General features: G+C 42.3%; 1 protein-coding gene across 9 annotated transcripts in view; it reads right to left on the bottom strand.

The window, feature by feature from the left end:
- Positions 1–510: 510 nt before the first annotated feature.
- Positions 511–21,776, bottom strand: part of TAF1 (TATA-box binding protein associated factor 1) — a 99,122-nt gene continuing 77,856 nt past the window's right edge. For 3 of the 9 annotated variants that reach the window (XM_082864986.1, XM_082864987.1, XM_082864990.1), the window contains exons 33-39: positions 19,242–19,309; positions 18,781–18,897; positions 15,257–15,382; positions 14,344–14,442; positions 13,920–14,076; positions 13,151–13,328; positions 8,460–10,455 (exon numbers count right to left, since the gene is read on the bottom strand). In XM_082864986.1, the coding sequence (XP_082721112.1) occupies positions 10,233–10,455; positions 13,151–13,328; positions 13,920–14,076; positions 14,344–14,442; positions 15,257–15,382; positions 18,781–18,897; positions 19,242–19,309 (968 nt within the window). In that variant the 3' untranslated portion in view covers positions 8,460–10,232. Of the gene's footprint in view, positions 2,787–5,888; positions 5,930–8,459; positions 10,456–13,150; positions 13,329–13,919; positions 14,077–14,343; positions 14,443–15,256; positions 15,383–18,780; positions 18,898–19,241; positions 19,310–21,776 lie in introns of those variants that run through there. The other 6 variants (XM_082864991.1, XM_082864993.1, XM_082864989.1 and 3 more) reach the window with 5 other exon arrangements.

Raw genomic sequence — 21,776 nt, 5'->3', positions numbered from 1 at the left:
ATTCTAATGAAAAACCTGATGGCCTCATAAAGCTGTTAACCAAAAAAGGATTAGTTATACAGGATGGAGTGAACTGGTGAATATGGTTATTTTTATGGTTTCTATCTGAAAAAATTACCGGTTTAAATCTGTGTCTTCCAGGTATAAGGAGACCTTCCCCTCAAACTCATTATAACTTACAGAAATTTGGTAAATTATACTTTTTTGTAAGCAGAATTGAAACATTTATCTTATCTATCTGCTCCCTCCAGAGTTTGGAAACTCTTAGGTTCCCTGCAGCTTTATCAGATAAATTAGGAAGGCTACCCCACTAGTGGTTACAGAAATCCCAAGGTATTTTGGAGACCTCAAAAAGGGAGGAATTCACCTACATAGGTTAGGCAAAAATCTGTGATAAACCCTTGGTGTGACTTTCCTAGCCCTGAGAGGTCCTTTAAAAGTCCAGTCTGAGACTCCTTATAAAAGTTTCAGCAAGGGCTTCCCTGGTGGCGCAGTGGTTGAGAGTCTGCCTGCTGATGCAGGGGACACGGGTTCGTGCCCCGTTCTGGGAAGATCCCACATGCCGCGGAGCGGCTGGGCCCGTGAGCCATGGCCGCTGAGCCTGCGCGTCCGGAGCCTGTGCTCCGCAACGGGAGAGGCCACAACAGTGAGAGGCCCGCGTGCCACAAAAAGAAAAAAAAATAGTTTCATCAAGTAAAAAGTCTATATGATCAATTACAGTTATATAAATCATCAAACCAAGTTTACTGAGACCACACTTATTTTGCAAACCATTTAGTTTTAATTTGGTTACATTTAGTAGAAAAGAGGGTAATTTTAGAGAGAAAAAGATTTTACAATGAATGTTAAATCCCAGTTTTGTTAATGGAGATCTGTAATTATTAAGACTCATCTCCCACATAGTTCTTTGCTGTTATGTTATATTAATGTAAAGTTTAATCGAATCATCATTATTATTTTTTAGAACAACAGACATAATATCTCACAGTTTCTGTGGAAACAGATATAGGAAAACAGGTGCAACTTAGCTGGGAGTGTCAAAGCCTCAGGCTCCGGCTCTCAGGCAGGCTGCCATCAAAATATTGGCAGGGGCTACAGTCATCTCAAAGCTCAACTGGGGGCTTCCCTGGTGGCACAGCGGTTGGGAGTCTACCTGCCGATGCAGGGGACACGGGTTCGTGTCCCGGTCGGGGAAGATCCCACATGCCGCGGAGCGGCTGGGCCCGTGAGCCATGGCCGCTGAGCCTGCGCGTCCGGAGCCTGTGCTCCGCAACGGGAGAGGCCACAACAGTGAGAGGCCCGCGTGCCACAAAAAGAAAAAAAAAAAAGTTTCATCAAGTAAAAAGTCTATATGATCAATTACAGTTATATAAATCATCAAACCAAGTTTACTGAGCCCACACTTATTTTACAAACCATCTAGTTTTAATTTGGTTACATTTAGTAAAAAAGAGGGTTATTTTAGAGAGAAAAAGATTTTGCAATGAATGTTAAATCCCAGTTTTGTTAATGGAGATCTGTAATTACTAAGACTCATCTCTCACATAATTCTTTGCTGTTATGTTATATTAAAGTTTAATCGAATCATTATTATTATTATTATTTTTTAGAACAACAGACATTATCTCAGTTTCTATGAGCCGTGGCCGCTGAGCCTGTGCATCCGGAGCCTGTGCTCCACAACGGGAGAGGCCACAACAGTGAGAAGCCAGCGTACAGCAAAAAAACAAACAAACAAACAAAAAAAAAAAAACAAAAAAAACACAAAAACTCAACTGGGGGAGAGTCCCCTTCCAAGACTGCTCATGTTGCTGTCAGGTCTTCCTTCTTTGTCACATAGGCCTCTCCACTGGCTCTCTGAATGTCCTCATGACATGGCAGCAGTCTACTCATAAGGAGTTGGGAGATTGTTGGGGAAGGTCCACTCATTGGGCAGAAGTCAGGTTACAGAGAATAATTCACCGATCACTGTCCAGCAGCGGGGTGTGAATGTGCAGGTGTTTCACGGCCACCTGAACGCGCCAGTCTGCGTGGCGGGCAGAAGACACTGTGCTGGACGCGCCGCGGCTCAGGTAGCGCAAGTTGGAGAGCCTGTGGTGCGGGATGGTGGGCAGGGCACTGCAGATGGCCTCCTCGTTCATGGTAGTGGGTGGCGCAGGCACTCAGGCAGCCGGTCGATTCCCTGCGAGCCGGGTCGGCAGGCCCTACAGCCTGCCGGACATTAGGTCACGAGGGCATCCATTCTCCGCGCAGCCCACGCCAAGCCGCTGCTTATCCGGAGCCGGAGCGGAGTTTAATTGCATTATTAAAGGATACTCTAAGTTTGTTTCTGAAGCTTATCTCCGTAATTTCTTTGGATGAAGATCAGATGCCCCATGACCTGCAACCAGGGGATTATGCATACCGGAAAAGACAAAATTTAAAGGACTATCTCCAACCTGGAGAGAAGGACCCTTTTCAGGTACTCTTAACTAGCTTATGCACAGCAAAACTGAAGGGAATTGACTTTTGGATTAATTTCCACTCACAAAGGGCCCCTGCACTGGAGTGGCCTATAGAGAGGATGGCTGACCTTGAAAATCACCTCAAAACAATGCTCAAACAAAGGAGAAACTACACTCACACCAGGGCGAGAAGACGACGACATCAGAAGTAGACAGCTTGCCCGAGATCCTGGACCTGGCTCATTTCCCCTTCCCTTGAAGCTCTCTTACCTCCCTTCAAAGCGGGAGACGGGGTGCTGCTGAAGTATGAAAAAGAGCAATGACCTGAGCAGCAGCAGCAGCCTGAAGAAAAAAATGAAAGGGATCTTATCTTAGCACGTTCTTCTTACTACTCACGCCTCTCTAAAATTAGATAGAGTAAAACCGTGGGTACATCATACCAGAGTAAGAAGATTATCAGCTATTGACCAGCCAAGCCTGCCTACAGCCAACAGACTCCTGAGAAACAGACATCTCACCCTTTGGGAAACTTTAAGTATTTGTTCCGACAAGTGGAATGAAAGTTGTTTTCTTATCCTTTCTCATACCTTCTACCTATAGATTCACATGCTGATTATTTCGATAATTCTAACTGCTAGACATGTGGTCAGCTTCCTATTTCTGGGTCTTCAGGATTGCCTTGATAGGTTTTCCCCATACAGGGAATGGTTTGGAAACAACTGGCTACAATAAGTCTCTCTGAAGTGCCGGTTCCAGACTGGGCTTCAGACTTACTCCCTGAATTCCCAAGGAAATGAGATCTGTTCTGTCTACTAACGTTCTAGTTGTCACTCCTCTTACTTCTAACTGGGTCTGCTACACCAAAATGGCAAAACAAAGGTTTGAGTTCTTAATCACACAAGACTCAGATCCAGGACTTGGAACTCAAATACTTCTAATTTGTTATCTATTCCCCAAAATTTAGGCAGGAATACGCCCCAGCTCAGCAAGAAGTAGTTAAAGCTGTTGTCGCCCCGTTCCCTAAAAGATTTGGGGAAAGATACAGCTGAAGTGGGGATGAAAACCGAGTCCCCCGAAAGCTGAGTTCCTCTGCCGAGTTTACGATTAACATCTCTATCCAAAACGATTGTTCCCTTTTCTTGTCCAACATCTGTTCTCCTCAAGATTGAGGAATATCAAAGAAAAGGAAGGGATCGATGCTGAGTAGGGCTCTCTGGGGCTCCTGGGCCGGGAGGCCTTTTTGTCCCTCATTTCTTGTAAGCAAGACTCCAGCCTCCATGACCTTCCCTGAGTTCCAAAGGGCAGACCTGAACAGTTTTGCTAATCAAGGGAGGAGCAGCCACAAAACCACCTGAGGCAAGATTAAAGTGACCAGAGAAGCTCAGGAGATTAGGAGACCCTGAACACACCCTAATCTTGTCAGCAACCCCACCCTTTTGAAACTCTGCAGAAGAAAGAAGAATGCAAGACTGTTACTGCCTTGATCCTTATCACATACCTCTGACCACTACCCCTGACTATACAACTTCTCCCTATTCCCCAGTGAAGGGGGGCACAGTTCTTGAGGCCCTAGCCTACTGTGTTCCCCTTTGCCTGGCAAAGAAATAAAGCCACTCTTTCTTTCTCCTCCATCACTCTGTCTACATATTTCTGTTTGGCACTGGTGCACAGAGAGCTAAGATTTTGGCAACAACAGCTGATACAGAGGATAGCATAAATTTGGGAATGTTGCTGAATCAGTTTCCCAAACTTCTCAGATAAGAATCACTTGGAGGGAATTCCCTGGCAGTCCAATGGTTAGGATTCTGTGCTTTCACTGCCAAGGGCATGGGTTCAATCCCTGTTTGGGGAACTAATATTCCACAAGCTGCGTGGCGTGGCCAAAAAATCACTTGGGCCATCTGTAAAATATACACACCACCAGTCTTCCCCAGACATTCTGACTCAAGAAGGTTGAACTGGGGCCTGGGAATCAGTACAAGTACACCAGTGGCTTATCTTCAACGTCAGGGGGAAACAAATTATATTATTATATTTAGGCAAATATTTGCACCGTAATACCAAAGACCCTGGAATTGCCAAAGGAGATTAAACTACCAATAGGAAAAAAATTTGTCTATTTTTACACTGATATGGAACCGGTGTTTTGGAAACACAATCCTGACGTTACCTTCTCAGGCTCCACCCCACTCCCACTGAAAAATTTCCCACTGCTTTTAGAATATAGACAAAACTCCTTACCATGGTCCACAATGCCCAGAGTCATGGTTTCCTTCCTACTGCTTCTCTATATCCAGTACCCATCTTTCTGGTCTTAATTTAAAGACGGCCCTTCTCTAGGCTAAGGCTAATCTCTTCGACCCTTGGTGCTCCTGAGGAAGTTTCCTCATTTGTAAAATGGGAAGAATATTGATCTCATAGATGGTTCAGGATTAAATGAGGTCAGGTAAGAAGAGCTCTCTGCACAGAGGGGCTGGCACAGTGAATGATAGCTATTATTTAATCAAATCAAGCTCTGTTTCTACTTCACATTCAATTCAGTTCTTAAACCCACTTGCCATCTGGTTTCTGCATCCACCATGCCAAAGAAACTATTTTCATTAGGCTCACCAACTGCCAAGTCCAAATGACATATTTCAGTCCTTATCTGACTGACCTTTCTGCAAATACTGGACATTGCTGACCATTCCATCCTCTGAAATTCTCCTTTGGCATCCCAAAAAACTGTATCCTGGTTTCCTCATACTTCTCTGGCCAGTCTTTTAAAGTACCTTTTGTGGTTCCTTCATTGCTTACTTTTTCAAATTAAAAAAAAATGTTTTATCACAGTAATACATGCATATTTATACGCCAATGAGAGCTACTCAGCAAGGTCTTCCTTGACCATTAAGTTAGAACCCTCACCCCATACCCTGTCACATCACTTTGTTTTGTCTTCGGAGTACTTCTCTCACTCTGATTCACTTGTTTGTCTCCCCGCCCCCACTAGATCCTAAACTCTTTGAGGGAAGGGGGTATGTTTTATTCACTGCTGTATTCAGAGCACGAAGAATAATGCCTGGCACCCACTAGGCTAAATCAGCATTTGACTGACTGAAATATCCCCCACATTTAATCAATCACTTGTAGATTCTACCTCCTCAATTCTCTCAAATCTTTGCCCACTGTTCTTGCTTCACAACTGACTCATATCTTGCTTAAATGACTGCCACAACCATCTCCAGTCCTATTCTATAGTCCATATCCCAAATTGCAGCTAAAGTGATCCAAATCCTTCAATAGATTCCTACTGCCTTTAGGATTATGTCTAGATTCTTTAGCAAAGCATATAGAGCTCTCCATGATCTGGACCCTGGCTAATTCTAGTTTCAGCTTTTGCCAGCCCCTTCCATATGCACCATGCTCTAACCATCCCTATTTATAGTCACATGCAAACTGCTTTACCTTTTCTGCTTCTACACCATGACAGCTGTGTTGCTGAGGACCTTTGGGGAAAAATCACACAATAAAGTAAATCGGTACCATTTTAAATAAACAGCCTTTAACCTCATTTGTTCATTGAACACCTATAACAATCCTTTTATGGATCCCATGTCAGCTCCAGCTCCCATTTCCCTCATGACCATTAAAAAAAAATACCAAGAAACACTTCAACATTAATAGAAGGGTTTACAGTGAAGAGAATGCGCCCCTCCCCAACCCTACCTCACTCCTAGAGGTGTTAAGTTTGAAGTGCAACATGCGGAATCTTCTCTGTGAATATGCAAATATGGATTTACATTCCTTTTGTCTCCTAAACAAGTGAAATTAAATGTCACCTACTATTCTAAGACTTATTTCTTCAAAAATATCTTTCCTATTAGCACATGTAGATTTTCCTCATTCTTCTTCAACAGTTGAATATTTTTTGACTGGACGTACCGCAATTCAACCTCTCTGCTACTAATGGGACATTTAGCAGGTTTTCGGTTTTTCATTCTCTCTCTCAGCAGTTCAACACTTTTATTCGAGCTCCCATCCCATTTTCACTTTTCTCACAAGGATGATTTTACCTATTCCACAGAGGAAACTGAAGCTATGAAGTGTGAATTCCTCCAACTTTCTACCTCCCTCATCTATAGGCTGATCTGTAACTCCAACTCCTTCCTTCTTCTGGGGGGGAATCTCTTCTCCTATAGGAGGAAATGCTATCTATGCTAACATTCCTTCCTGTTTTCACAGAGGTCTTTCCAACAATTATCTTCTCTTGCTTTTTTCCAACCCCTCCTTCTCTATTGCTTTCTCCCTTAAGCCTACGCAAGCGTACTTATTTATCTTCCTTTTTTTTTTTTTTAAATTTTGGCTGCGCTTCGCAGGCTCCGCATGCAGGATCTTAATTCCCTGACCAGGAATCAAACCTGCGGCCCCTGCAGTGGAAGTGCAGAGTCTTAACCACTGGACAGGCAGGGAAGTCCCTATTTTTCTTCCATCTTAAGACTCTCCCCCTCTTTTATTCCTCACAGCCTAGCTTCTTTTTTTTTATTTTTTTTCAGCCTAGCTTCTTGAAGGGGTAGTCTATGATCTCTCTTGTCACTTCCTCATCTTCCATCTGTCCCTCAACCTCCTGCTGGCTGGCTTCTAATCTCACTCTCTTGCTAGCTAAGGTCACCAGGGACCTCCTAGTTGCCAAACCCCAAAGCTCTCAGGCTTTATTTTACTTCTCTGTGGTATAGATGCTAAGTCTTTTTCTTTTTTCCTTTAAACCTCCTTCCTTGGTTTAAGAAATATCATTCTTCAAGTTCTCCTATTTCTGACCACCCCTAAAAATTGGTCTATACCAGCATTCTGCCCTCCATACTCTTCTGACTCTACACAGGCTTCCTGTGTGATCTCACCTACTCCCAAGTTTGCACAAATCCTAAGCTTTCTACCTATCATAGTTTAAACACACATGCTCCCAACCGAACTTAGCTATTTCTCCTACCTTCCACCCTCAATCTGTTCAGTGAATGGCCATCACCATTTACCCAATCACCTAAGTCAGAAACCTAGATTCCACTTTTTTTTTTTTTTACTTTCCATTATCCAATCAGTCACCAAGAGGTACCTCTCATTTCACGCCTACTGCCAATGCCTCAGCCAGTTTTAAGTCTCCATCATCTCTCATCTGGCATCAGCCCTCCCCAGCCCATCCATTTTCCACACTGTGCCAGTGATCTAAGATGAGCATTTGAACCTGAGCCTTGTAAATAATCACTACACTACATATGTTTCCTATATTCCATCCATCCAGAACTACTTGTTGTTCCATGAACAGACCATGTACTTTCATGCCCCTAAGCATTCTGTTCCCTCTGCCTAGAATACTTCCCCCGCACTGACCCCGGCAAACTCCTCCCTACTCTTCATGATCTATCTGAAGGGTTCCCCTCTACGAAGGCTTCTTATCCTCACTTCATAAGCAGAGTTGGTAACTCCTTATCACCATGAAACTTTATAAATATTTATTGCAATGATCATTTCTTATTAAACTTATTTATATTTATGTGTCTACCACTCATTCTAGACCTTAAGTGCCCTGCCATCAGAAACTGTATCTTAACGTCTGTATCAGCATCTAGCAGACTACTTGATAAAAATAGGTGGCTCGATAAATGCTGAATGAATGAATACCATGTACCCATCCAATCAAGCTAAACCAAAATTCTGGAAGCCACCTTTCATTCTTCCTTCTCCACTCCCAAATGCCAATTGGTCATCAAGTCCTGTTGATTCTATCCCCTAAACAGCTCTCAAATTCATCCCCCTCCTCCCCATCTTAATGCCACAGCCCTGGTTCAGGCTCCACTACCCCATACTTGAACTAGATTTGCCCCTCTCCAAACCACTCTCCGCACTAGTGCTGGAATTTTTTTAATTTTTTTATTCCAAAAATCATACATTCTTGTAAAAAATTCAAATACAGAAATAAAAGCACAATACCCCACCCAGTATACACACAAGCATATAGCCCCCTCCCCTCCAATCCTCCTCCCCTCCAATCCCACTCCCCAGAGGTTATCACTGCAAACAGTTTTGTGTATATCCTTTCAGACCTTTTCCTTTGCATATACATATAAGCACATATAAATACACACACATGGGTTTTGTCATTTACAAAAATGGTATCACACTTGTTACATGATTGTTCAATTTTTCCTCATTTAATATACAGAAAATTCCTAAAACACAAATCTGATTATATCACTCCACTAGAGCGCCTCATTTCTCATAATATGAATTCATATGCATTAGCATCAAAATCAAAGCTCTTGACGATATGCTTCCTATCCATCTTTCAGTCTCATCTCTAGCCATTCCAGCATTCGAGGGACTGGAACATAAACCACCTTAAATCCTTTCCGGAACAAGGCTGGTACAAACAAACAAACAAACAAACTAGGAACACACTCTGCCATTTCTGGAGTTCGTCCTTTTCACTTCATGTTACACTCTGCCTGCACTTTTCCATCTGGCAAGCTCCTACTAATTAATTCTTCAACAATCAGCTTAAAAATTACCTCTAGGAAGACTTCCCTGACTTTTTCAGACATGATCACTCTTCTTTTTTCCCCAATACTTTATATCTAGCTTCTTAATTGCACTTATCTCACAGTACTGTAATGATTTATTAACGTCTTGAATTCCACCCCCCCTCCCCCAACTTGATGGTGATATTGTTCAGTGAAAGGAATGCGTCTTATTTCATTTTGCATCCCAAGGTTTTGATGGAACGCTTACCATGGAGCAGACGCTCAGTAATGAATCTGTTGAGGATTTTATGATTCTAGGAACATTTACTGAGTACCTACTCTGCACAGAACCATATCCTAAGCATGAAAAGAAACAGAAGACACAGTCTTTGCCCTAAGGAACTTACCATTTCCCTACCATTTCCCCTGGGGGGGAGGGACAGAACACATTTACATGGCAACATATCATTTCTGACATATAGGCTGTTTCAAACATTTAGTTATTTGCCTCCAATCCATTTAGGAACAAGGCATTGTATAATCAAATAAATAATAAAATAATGGGCAGTTCAGTTTGTCCAAGAGGTTTATGTTTTTAGTGTGGCATAGAGTCCACCAGAATCCAATTCTCTGTCCCAGCAGAGGGGCTGTCCCTGTTCCAGCCTGCAAATTAGAAAACTGAGATGATACCATGCTTGGAAATTTTCTAATACATCAAGAGGACATAAAGTTATTAGTTATTTCATGATTTCTCTTCTTTCCCCAGGAAAGAATGATACTAAGAGCAATAAATGGAGTTAAAGGGGACACTGGAGAAGATTACTCTCTGTTAGTGGTAGGGGGAAGGGGGTTGCTTGGTTTTAAATCAAAGGGTGGCACTGCCCCCAGGAAGATCAGGAGAGGTGATTTTTTATCAGTTACTTACTTACTAAATTTTTTTTTTTTTTTTTTTTTTTTTTGTGGTACGCGGGCCTCTGACTGTTGTGGTCTCTCCCGTTGCGGAGCACAGGCTCCGGACGTGCAGGCTCAGCGGCCATGGCTCACGGGCCCAGCCGCTCTGCGGCATGTGGGATCTTCCCGGACCAGGGCATGAACCTGTGTCCCCTGCATTGGCAGGCGGACTCTCAACCACTGTGCCACCAGGGAAGCCCTTACTTACTAATTTTTAAAGGCTACGGTACTAGTTAATCTGGTGATTTCAAGATCAGACACTGTACAAATATAAACAAATGGGGGAAAGGTGAACCACCTAGGCTGGAGAACAGGGAAGGCTGACCAAGGAGGCCCAAAGGAAGCCTCATTCATCAGAGTCCAAGTCACTGTCCCCAGCAATGGAGTGGAAATCCTCACTGTCCTCCTCGTCCTCTGACAGGTGGACCTGGCTTAGTACGCTCGGCCCAGAGCGCTGCTCTTCCTCCTCCTCATCTTCTTCCTCCTCTGATACCTCATACCCACCGATGCTGCTGAAGCTTGTGTCTTGGGTGTTCGACTTGGGATCAGGCTCCTCATAGCTCCCATAACTGAGAAGAGAAACATGTCATCTCTCAAGCTCGGACACCATCCTCTAGCTGACCAGTCCCGTTCTTGGTGCCACCAAGGGATCAGCCCATCTCACCTCCCCTGGACACTAAAATGATGGTTCTGGACTGTTCTACAGGTCCCTGAGAGAAAAATGATCCTATTCAAAAACATCAACTTGCCAACTTCATATACGCAAGAATCTGAATGAAAGAAACTCCCCTACACCTGAACAACACACTGCCAGCTTACATGACCATAAATGCTCTGAGAGCCTCATAGTTTCTTCTGCCACTTGCAGCTTCACTCATCTACATATCCAATTAGTCAACAGTCCTGAAGATTCTACCTTTTCAATATATCTTGTCTCTACCCCCTCCTTTCCAGCCCTATTCTGCCTGCCTTGGCTTAGTCCTTTGTGACCCCTGGCCGCCTGCACCACTGAAATCAGTCTTCATGCTTCCAGTCTTGCTCTCCTCCAATTAATTCTTCACATTTCTGCCAGAGTGCTGTTTATTTTTGTTTGTTTGTTTATTCTTAATTTTACTTAAAAAAACCACAAGTAATGCACGTTCACTGGTTAAAAAAAAATTAGAATATACACCAGAAAAAAAGAAAAAGAAAAAAAAAACACCAATAACTCTACCACCCAGAGATAATCTTTTGGTATATGACCTTCCAAATTTTTTTCTATGCACTTCACTTTGATGCTTAAACATTTTCTTTTTATTTACAAAATTGGAATACTCTACATACTCTTCAGGAATCTGCTTTTTCACTAATGTTTATAATGAACATCCTTCCATGTCAATACACATACATCTATATCATCATTTTAATAGCTGCATGGTATTCCACTGTATGGCTGTAACAGGATTTATTTCAGTCTCTCACTAGAACATTTAAGCTGTCTTCAATTTTCCCACTATTAGAAACAATGCTGTGATAAACATCCTTGTACAAACATCTTGATGAAGGTATTTTATTGTTCCCATGGAATAACTTCCTAGATATGGAATGTGGGGGCCAAAGGGGATGCACGCTTTTTAAGTTTCTGATTTATAATGATAAATTGCTGTATCTCTCTCACCTACCCCTTTCAATTTATATTATCAACCAGTCATTTCAGAATGTCTTTTTCCTCATGCCTTTTCCAACACTGGGCATTATCATTCATTTTAATCTTTGCCCATCTTATAGGTAAAAAAATTGCATTTCATTGTTTTATTGCATTTCTTTCTTAGGAAAGCTAATTTTTCATATATTGATTGGCCATTTGCATTTCTTTTGTAAACTGTTAATTCATGGCTTTTGCCCATCTTTCTTTTGGGGCACAGAGCAACTTTTCCAAAATACAGATCTGATCATACTACGCTCATTCAATGTCTGCCCCAAATTTTCAGACCCTTCATGATTTGGTCCTTACCTACTTCTTTAAACTGTCTATTACACGGATCATGATCAAAACCTCCAGCCACACTGAGCTACTTGCATTCTCTAGAAGTGTTTCATGTCTCTGTGTCGTCATACATGCTGTTCTTAGTCTCTGGAATGTCCTTCACTTTCCTTTTCATTTAGCTGATTCTTATTCTGATTCAGCTCAGCTTCTCTAACCAGCTCCCCTACTCCACTCCTACCCAAGTCCCAGAAAAATCCTGTCGCTGCCTATCAGAGCACTTTTCTTGTTACACTGTGATCATCATCTGTTTGCCTGTTTTAGATTTCCCACTAGACTAAACTCCTTGAAGCAAGGACAACATCCTTGCTTTTGTACTTGTAAATATCTGCTGGATGAATAGACTCTTACTGCTTGCTGGATACCTGTGGCTTAGATGTATCATATGTACCTTAAATCCAACATGTCCACAGACAAATTCATTTTTTGCCTCCTTTCCCACTCCATCTAATACCTGTTTTTCCTCTTTCTTCTCTCAGTGACATTCCCATTCATTATATATCTAATCTCCTTACCTCCTAAATCCAATTGATCTACCCTCTGAACAGTTCTTGAATATGTCCCTTCCCTTTCTTCCACTCCTAATAGATTCTAGCTGAATTCCTTATCACTGCCCTAGAGTTATTTAACACACAAATTTGATGTTACTTTCTTTTCCTTAAAGTGATGATTCCCATTAACCACAATCCAAATGTCTTAGCATACCAGTTAAGGTCCTCTACAGTATATTCCCTTGCTACTTCTAGAGTCACAACGCCCAGCAACCTCCCTTCTGTCTGGAATTTACTTTGCTATATTTCTGTGCCTTTGAACATACTGTTCTATCTCTAAGGATCTCCTCACCTGTTGCCACTTATCTACTTAGTAGACTCCTATTCATCCTGTAAGGCCCAGTTCAAATGTTCCCTCATCTGTGACACTTTCCCTGATTACTCCAAGCAGAGAGAGATACTCCCTCCTCAGTGGTGACTTGGCACTTTGTACTTAACCTATGCTATGTAGCTCTCATCACACTGTATTTGTAATAATTTCGTTGTATCAGTCTCTTCCACTAGACTGTGAGCTCCTCAAGGGCAGGATATGTCTTGCTCCTCTGTGTATCCCCAAGGGCCTAGCACAGTGCCTGGCCCTAGTAGGTGCTCAGGAAATGTTTGATGGATGAAAGTAATCTGATGCTGGGCCCTCTGACATCATAGCTGGGCACTGATGCCACAGCCCTGTAGCATGTTGCTACCGATTACCTGATGTTGCTATCCTCCAAACCATGAGAAGCCTCCCCACCGTCTCCCTCATAGGACATCATGCTTTCTTCATTTTCCATGCCCATCCTTGTGTTCTCCTGAAGCATGCGGGGCTGTTTGGGTCTTATCCCACCAGATCCCACATCAGAGTCACTTCCACTTTCACTCAGCTGGATAGCTGTGAAAAGAGACAGATCTTGAGATAAGTTTGACAAAGAATTAACATCATTGGCTTAGTCTTCCAGAACTAGTTAATCCCATGCATCTACAGAGGCATCTTGCCTTGACTCCTCACCTCAGAGGATTGCCTAGGGTCAACATTGACAAGATCTGTAGTTTGGAAAGAGAATTAAAAAATCATTTCCTTTTTCCATTTCAGTGCTATCTATCTGTTCTTCCCCCCCCCATCATCTCCTCCTATACTCATCCCCTGCTATTGTCATTAATCCACAAAAAAATCCCAAAGCAGGATCTTTTTTCTTCATTTTCCTTCCCTATTGCCACATATAACACTTCTATCTCGTTTTTATCAAGTATTTAAATCAAAACCGCTGCTTTGGCATTGCCTTTTTGACTGTCATCTTTTGTACCTCCTGTGTTGTATTTTTTCACCTCTTCTAAGACTAATGAATTTGATCAGCCTATGAGTGAGTGCTCAGTACCCTGAGGTCTACTAATGGGACTTCAATAAAAGAGCAATTTCTGGTAACAGCATATGTGGCCCAGAGCTTCCTCCCAAGTCCTGAGGGTGCCATGGTGAGCTACGTACCAGAGAAAGGGTTATCTCCTTCTTCATCACTCCCAGCATCTTCCTCATCATCTTCTCCTTCAGACATAAGCAAATCCTCATACAGGACACTGGCTTGAGGCTGTTGCACAGTTCCCTCCTCTTCATCTGCAAGATCACCATCTGCATCTTCACCTTCCTAAATGAGACCAGTTGAGGATCAAAGTCCCATTAATCGACCAAGTAAAAGACCAGAAGCCACCACCAGCCGCACCCCCCTTGCTGCCTTACAAGAAGTTACATAATTTTGGTGGATAGATTTGTTTAGCTGGTTCTTACAAGTCAGATTGGGCCTCACTATGGAGACCTTCTGATAGCGCCTGGGGATTTGGCCTGTCCTGTACTACTGGGGCTCCTACCATATAAGGGTATAATGTAACCATAAGCTTTCTGTAAGCATACTCACTGGGGCTGGAGTCTTAGGTTTCCCATCCTCCTCATCATCATACCCTTCAATATCTACATCAGAGTCTTCCTCGCCCAGCCTACCTCGGCCCTGGCGCATCTGAGTAAGGAACACAAATAGCACATCATTGAGGGACGTGCCAGTAGGAGGAGTTAACCGAGGGCTCTCACTCAGGACCGATGCTCCTCCCTGATATCCCAGCCAACCCCACAGCTAGTGGGGGCTGTTTACACAGCTCAAGGCATGTGCATTTTCCCCCATTCATTCTTTGGAAATCACAGGTAGGGTTAAAAGAAAGAAAAACAAAAACCCAAAGAACAGGAAGGCCTTGGTCTACTATTACTGTATCATCACAAGGAGACTCCTCCTTTCTAAACCAAGCTTTCCCTAGCTTGTGTTGGACTCTGGGACAGAAAAACCCTCCTGGATTTTGCACTCTCCAATGGAACCCTGACTGAGATCAGCTGATAAGATTTCTGGATTCAGATCAGGAGTATCTGCTGATACCTCAAGAAAAGGCCAACTTAAAAAACTTAATTTTAAGAATAACTTTAATTTAGATAACTCATATACAGTAAAGTAGCAGGGCAATTATTTTGAACTCTGTCTCTGAATGCAGTTGGTCTTTCTAGTCACCTGTCAGGCTGCTGTGATGCCTCACACATTTTTCACACTTGTACCTTCCCTTAAGTTCTGCTGTGCCTGACTCTGCCCATGGTGACAGATAGAAGACAATGCCAGTCATGCGACCTGCCACCGTCCCACCTTGAAATCACATTTCCAGGCCTTAATTCCAGGGCCAAGGGGTCCAATCATCATCCTTGACACATGTCCACACACCACCACCATCACTCCCCCATCCCCTACCCCCAAACACACTACCAATCTCACAAAGAGAAAAAGAATATCCTACCTGTGTCACCTGCTTTTCTGGAGTGGCAGTGGGAATATCCAGGACAGACATATTGCTCTCATCTTGAAATACAGAGGCATCTCGAGACATACTGAGGGATGTGTTGGTATCATACAAGTCAGGAGGCTGTGGCACAAATCATACAACTTAGCTTCTATTTAGTAAAGGGAGCAAGAAATACAGAGAACTCCCCTTTAGAGCATTCACTGCAGAAAAAGATCATGCAGAACAATCCATTTAAAGAGAAAACATAGTTTTGACATAGTTTTATGGACAGATTTTTGGGTATCTCACAAATGTTGCTCATTCTAGCAGAGAGGCATCTGATGTATATGATCAGAAGCCTGAAGCAGAAAAGCATCAAAGCTATGGGACAATTCTATGTTCTAACAGCCTTTATGGTCAATAACCTAATTTCTTCTAAGCCTTGTCTTATTGTTTTTAGGCCCAGGGCTTTATACCAGTGCCATTTAGATTGTTTGGTTTAGAGACATCTAATAGAAAATGGGATAAAGAAATTTCAGTTCCAACCAGAGCATGGAATGGGGTAAGAGCTTATGAGCTCACCAGAGGATGCTACGAGGCAAAATGGCATGGTGAAAAACCATGGACTTTGGAGTAAACTGCCCTGGGTTTGAGTCCTGGCTCTACCATTTGCTAGCTGAGTAACTTTAACAAATAAAATTTCTCTAAGCCTTGATTTCCTCAACTGTGAAACACGGATGATAATGTCTACCTCACAAGGTTGTTTGGGAGAATTAAGAGATGTGTATATGCTCCTTACCCAATGCTTGGTAGTCAACAAATTATAGCTTCCTTCCTTCTTCCCTCTCCTGAAGAGAACAGGGGTTTAACAAACCGTCTAATTCAGTGAAAGGAGGGCAGGAGGGACTAAAAAAGAACAGGCTGGAAAAGTAGGAAAGCGTTCTCTAAAAAGCTGGCTGAGGGTAGAAATATTATGTGGCTATTAAAAATGTTTTCAAAGACTATTTAATGAAATAAAATGCTCATGATATAATGTGAAGCGAAAACAAGACAAGATCATAATGACCAATTTCACTTTAAAAATATGTCTATAGGGCTTCGCTGGTGGCACAGTGGTTGAGAGTCCGCCTGCCGATGCAGGGGACACAGGTTCGTGCCCCGGTCCGGGAAGATCCCACATGCCGCGGAGCAGCTGGGCCCGTGAGCCATGGCCGCTGAGCCTGCACGTCCGGAGCCTGTGCTCCGCAACGGGAGAGGCCACAACAGTAAGAGGACCACATACCGCAAAAAAAAAAATGTGTCTATAAACGCACACGTACACGCATTACAGATTTGAAACACGCCAAAATGTTCACAGTGGTTGGTTCTTTCTGACTGGTGGACTTGATTTTAAGTAACTTATTTATTCTGTATATTTTCCAATGTGTCCCAATGAACATGTTACTTTTATCAACAAAAAACCCACATGTGTTACTTTGCTGTTGGTTTTGTTGTTGTTGTTTTTAAAGTAAACAAGGCTGATTGGGAACAGGGTTTTGGAGAAAGAGAGGCAAAACAGAATTCAAAGCATTACACTGCAAATAAACTAGTTGTGGAACAAAAGAAGAGAAAATCAGGGAATGAAATGCTATGTGGGAAAATGTAAAGCAAGCAATTTCAGAGAAAGTGTTAAGCTGAATGTATGGTGCAATATAAGCTGGGTAGAAATAGTTGAGTGAAAGTACATTATTGATTACCACCATTTAGAGCTGGAAGTAAAGTAAGATTACTGTCATGTTTCTACACAACAAAATTGTATTATGACAGGTTAAACTTACACAAACACACTTTAATAGCATTTGGGTTTGAGAGTAGTTATGAGTAAGGACAATCACTCATGCGCATCTTCCTCAGGTTTAGAAATAATGCACTGGGCTTTCTAATTTAAAACGTGTATATATGAGTGAAGGCAATGATCAGAGAGTGAACTGGAATAATGAAGAGGCAATACCTACACCCTACTCCTCATAGGAGATCCTCTTAACTGCACAAAACAACAGCTACTGCTCCGGAGGAAGAACAGTTGCCAGGTTTTCCTCCACCATTTGAGATAGTGTGGGAGGGGAAGGGAAGAAAGGAAGATGGCTTCTGGGTCTAAGGGTCTGACTCACCAAAGGGCTAGCCTTAGGCTGTCACAGAGCAGAGCAAACACGCCACTCAGTAGTTAGACTCTCCTGGGGAATGATGGCTAAAACCCAGGCTTTAACTTACCACAAAGGGTCTTGTGGAAGCTGTGGGCCTATTAGCAAATAGGACCTTCCTGGGCAACATCACTCACCCAAGCCCCCTTGACCCAATCTGCCCACACACTCCAAGAGCCTTTCCTTGTTCTGGGCCTGGAAGACGTATCTTAGGGCTCTTTATACTTGGCCCCTCAGTGGCCTAGGTTTTGGGGTGAAAGAGAGAGTAAAAGATAGGTAAGGAGAGTGCATGAATGAGATATAGACAGCAATTATCCAACAGAGATCACACAGGTTGCATTATTAGTTCAGAGTGAAACCTGAGCAGAATGGAAAAACGTTTCCCAGTGGGAATTGGGAGAAATATGCATCAGAATATTTGGTTAAATTTGAAAGGGCCTCTGAGAACCCTGTAGGTGACTTTCATACAGATAAGGAAATAAACATTTCCTGAATGTCTACTATGTGCTGGGCAAATGACCTTGTTTAATGTTTGCAACAACCTTGAAAAGTACATTTTAGAGAAACGGAAACTGGATTAGAGGGGTTAAGTTAACTTCCCAAGTTCACAAAGCTAGATAGCAGCAGAGCTAAGACTCAAACCCAGGACTGTTTTATACCAACCTTCATGTACTTTCCACTTTACCATAGTGCCTCCAATACAGTTATATTCTGGTAAGTCTTATTATTCAAATATACCAGCCCTCTAAGAGTATAGTATAGATGAAAGAGACTCTTAGTACATTCAAGGGTCAGATCAGAAAGAATAAAAATTTCTTATTAATCTTGCTCTCTAGTCTTTCACATGAAAATTGAAGAACATTATAAAACATTACCTGTCTTCATTTATGGGGAGAGCGAGTCAATCCAGGAAAATGGGTGACATCTGAGCTACACTGAGATATCTCAGAAGGAATGAGTAATCAGGCATCTATAAGGCACAGGAACAATGTGGCCCATGTCTATACTCTAGGGATGTCCTAGAACCCCAATGCATGAGGCAAGGGAGCCCCAGAGACTCAAGAGAATGCCTCTGGCCATGGTAGTCAGGAATCTGGTATTCCTAAATACTGCCTAAACAACTAAGATCCCACCCCGTTCATTCATCCCATATCTGTCTCTTCTGGATTCAACAAGGCTACCAAGACCCACGGCCCTCACTCACCTTAGCCTTTGAGAAGACAAGAAAGCACACGAAAGGCATATGAAGAGGAAGGACAGAGAAGAAGGGTATCTCAGTAAATACATCTGTTAACATGCTCCCAAGTTCCCAAACCAAAAAGAAAACTGTAAGAGGAGGCTTCTAGTCCTCAGACTCACCTGAGGTGTGTAAGGCCCTGGGGTCATCGGGTCCAAGCTTTCTAACTCTGCTTCCTCCAAAGCTGCTTCTTTAGCTGTGCAAATATCCTTCTCAAGTTGAGTCAAATGCTCATCATACTGAGAAATAAAGAAAATTAGTGAATTCATTCAACATTTGTTTTAGACACTGGGGATACAAAAGTTGTAAAAAGAGCAAATGAAAATCCCTGTCTTCGAAGAGCTTCTATTCTAGTGGCAGGACACATATGGTAATTAAAGTAAATAATTACATAGTTTATTAAAAACATTTAGTGCTAGGTAAGAAAATAAAGCAGGGAAGGAACTAAGGGATGTGGGCTGAGGTTTGGGGTGGGATATTACATTTTAAAACAGGATAGGCAGAGAAGGCCTCCTCATCACTCTAGGGAACAAAGGGATTCCAGAAAGCTAGATCCTAAGGGGACCTCCTCTTTACCACTTACCTCAGTCAATGTCTGGTAACAGACATTCACAATCTCCTGAGCAGTCTTGGTATACTGACTTTCAGGCCCTAAAAATGAAAAGAGAACGCCATTACCTTTGCAGACTTCAGTTCCAGAAATTTACATTCTGTCACCAGCGGTAGTGTCCCATTACCCTAGATCCAAAGAATCATGCTTCAGCTTTAACTTGGACTCTTGCTCTACTTTTGGAGGTAGAAAATTTCAAACACATACAAAAACAGAGACACTAATAAAATGAACTCCCATGTACCCATTACTCAATGTCAATGATTATCAATACATGGTCAGCCCTGTTTCATTTACACCAACTTTGACACTTCCCAAATTATTCTGAAGCAAATTGCAGCATTTCATTTCATCCATAAATTGTTCAGTATGTGTCTTTAAGGACTCTAAAAAAATAACTATGTATGATACTATAATGGTAGATACTTGTCACTATACATCTGTCAAAACCCACAGAATGTACAATACCCAGAGTGAACCCTAATGTAAACTATGGACTTTGGGTGATAATGATGTGTCAACGTAGGTTCACTGATTTTAACAAATGTACCACCTTAGTGGGGGAGGCTGATAACAGGGGAAGCTGAGCATGTGTAGGGGCACAGAGTATATGGGGACTCTGTACCTTCTGCTCAATTTTGCTCTAAACTGCTCTAAAAAATAAAGTCTATTTAAAAAAAAAACAAACAACTGTATTACACCTAAAATAGTTAACAATAATTCTTTAATATTATTAAACAGCCAGTCAACATTCAAATTTCCCCAACTGTTTTACATATGTTCTTTTACATTTGATTTTTTGGAATCATAATCCAAATAAGGTCCACACACTGCATCTGACTGATGTAAGACACTTTAACCTATTAGGTGATTCTTAACCAAACTACACAGCTCCCCATACAGTTTTTGTCACAAGTTGCAAACTGGTGGCTTGCAGGTCAATCCAATTTTATTTGGCTCACAAAAAAATCAGTTCAGGTGGTGATCGTTTCATAATGTGCAGAAATGTCAAATCATTGTATTGTACACCTAGAACTAACATATTGTTGTAGGTCAATTATACTTCAATTAAAAAAAATCACTTCAGTTTGTGAAAATGGATTGAGCTGTGCACTCATAATATATACACTTTTCTGTATGTAAACTATACCTCAATAAAAAGTTAAAAAAAATCTTAGTTGGCAACATTCAACAATCAAGAGATTTCATATAAAAACCCAAATGTCTGGCTTCTCTTAAAAAAGTAAAAGATGTGGCAACACAGGGTTAACATTCTCATAATGCACCGATGGGCTGGATCTGAGTAGCAGCTGTCCCTTTTAGATAAGGCATGTGTTTCCCAGGTTACCTTGGTCCCTACCAGGTCTGCTTAATTCATTTACGCCCGGACCCTGAAGGCATCTGAGTTTTTACTCCCTGCCTTAATTGCTTTATAATATTCTTTAACATACTGTTCATTCACCTAATCATTCATAAAACATTTTTGAGTACCTTCTAGGTGCCAGGCACTAGACACAGAAAGGAGTAAGATATAGACCATATCCTCAAGAAGTTATGGTCTAGCACAGTGAGATAGACTATAAACAAATGGGGCAATACAATGCAGTGAAAAAATCTATACAGGGCTCAGTAGAGGCATAGAGGAGGAAGTAGCCAATTTGGGGATGTAAGAAGGAAAGCAGAATTAGGAAAGGCTTCTCAGAGGAGGTGATGCTTGAATTAAATGTACTATTTATCAGGACGTAAAGGATAAAAAATATACCACAAGTGAAGTTTTCGTGCCGTAACTACTCTATTGCAAGCTATTATACAAATAAATAAGTCTCCTTCAGTTAAAATCTCTCACAAGCATAGGTCATCTGTTCTTTTATTTATTTATTTATGGCTGCGCTGGGTCTTCGTTGCTGCATGCGGGCTTTCTCTAGCTGCGGTGAGCGGGGGGCTGCTCTCTTCGTTGCGGTGCGCAGGCTTCTCATTGCCGTGGCTTCTCTTGCTGCGGAGCACGAGCTCTAGGCGCGCAGCTTCAGTAATTGTGGCACTCGGGCTTAGTAGCTGTGGCTTGTGGGCTCTAGAGCACAGGCTCAGTAGTTGTGGCGCACAGGCTTAGTTGCTCCGCGGCATGTGGGATCTTCCTGGACCAGGGCACGAACCCGTGTCCCCTGCATTGGCAGGCGGATTCTTAACCACTGAGCCACGAGGGAAGTCCCAGGTCATCTATTCTTTATAAAAGATAAGTAAAGCTGTGTCCTCACACAAGCTGACTGTGCCAAACACAAACCAGAAAGAAAACGCAGTCAACCAAAAGATATTCAGGACATGTATAAAGACAGCCAGAGCTGGCTCACAGTCAAGAACAGTCTGAGTGATAAGAAGACCGAAGCTGAAGTTTCTGAGTTCTAATCTTCTAGGGCCACCAGTAGGTTGGGTCCTCAAAGTACTGATGGACACAGACTGCAAAAGTTATCAGACAAGCTTTCATGTTGATAGAAATGCATGATGTTAGAGAAA

This window comes from Leucopleurus acutus (assembly GCF_964270905.1).
Source record: "Leucopleurus acutus genome assembly, chromosome: X".
Classification (NCBI taxonomy): Eukaryota; Metazoa; Chordata; class Mammalia; order Artiodactyla; family Delphinidae; genus Leucopleurus; species Leucopleurus acutus.
The sequence above is the reverse complement of the archived record's forward strand: the minus strand, read 5'-3'. Positions and strand labels throughout refer to the sequence as shown.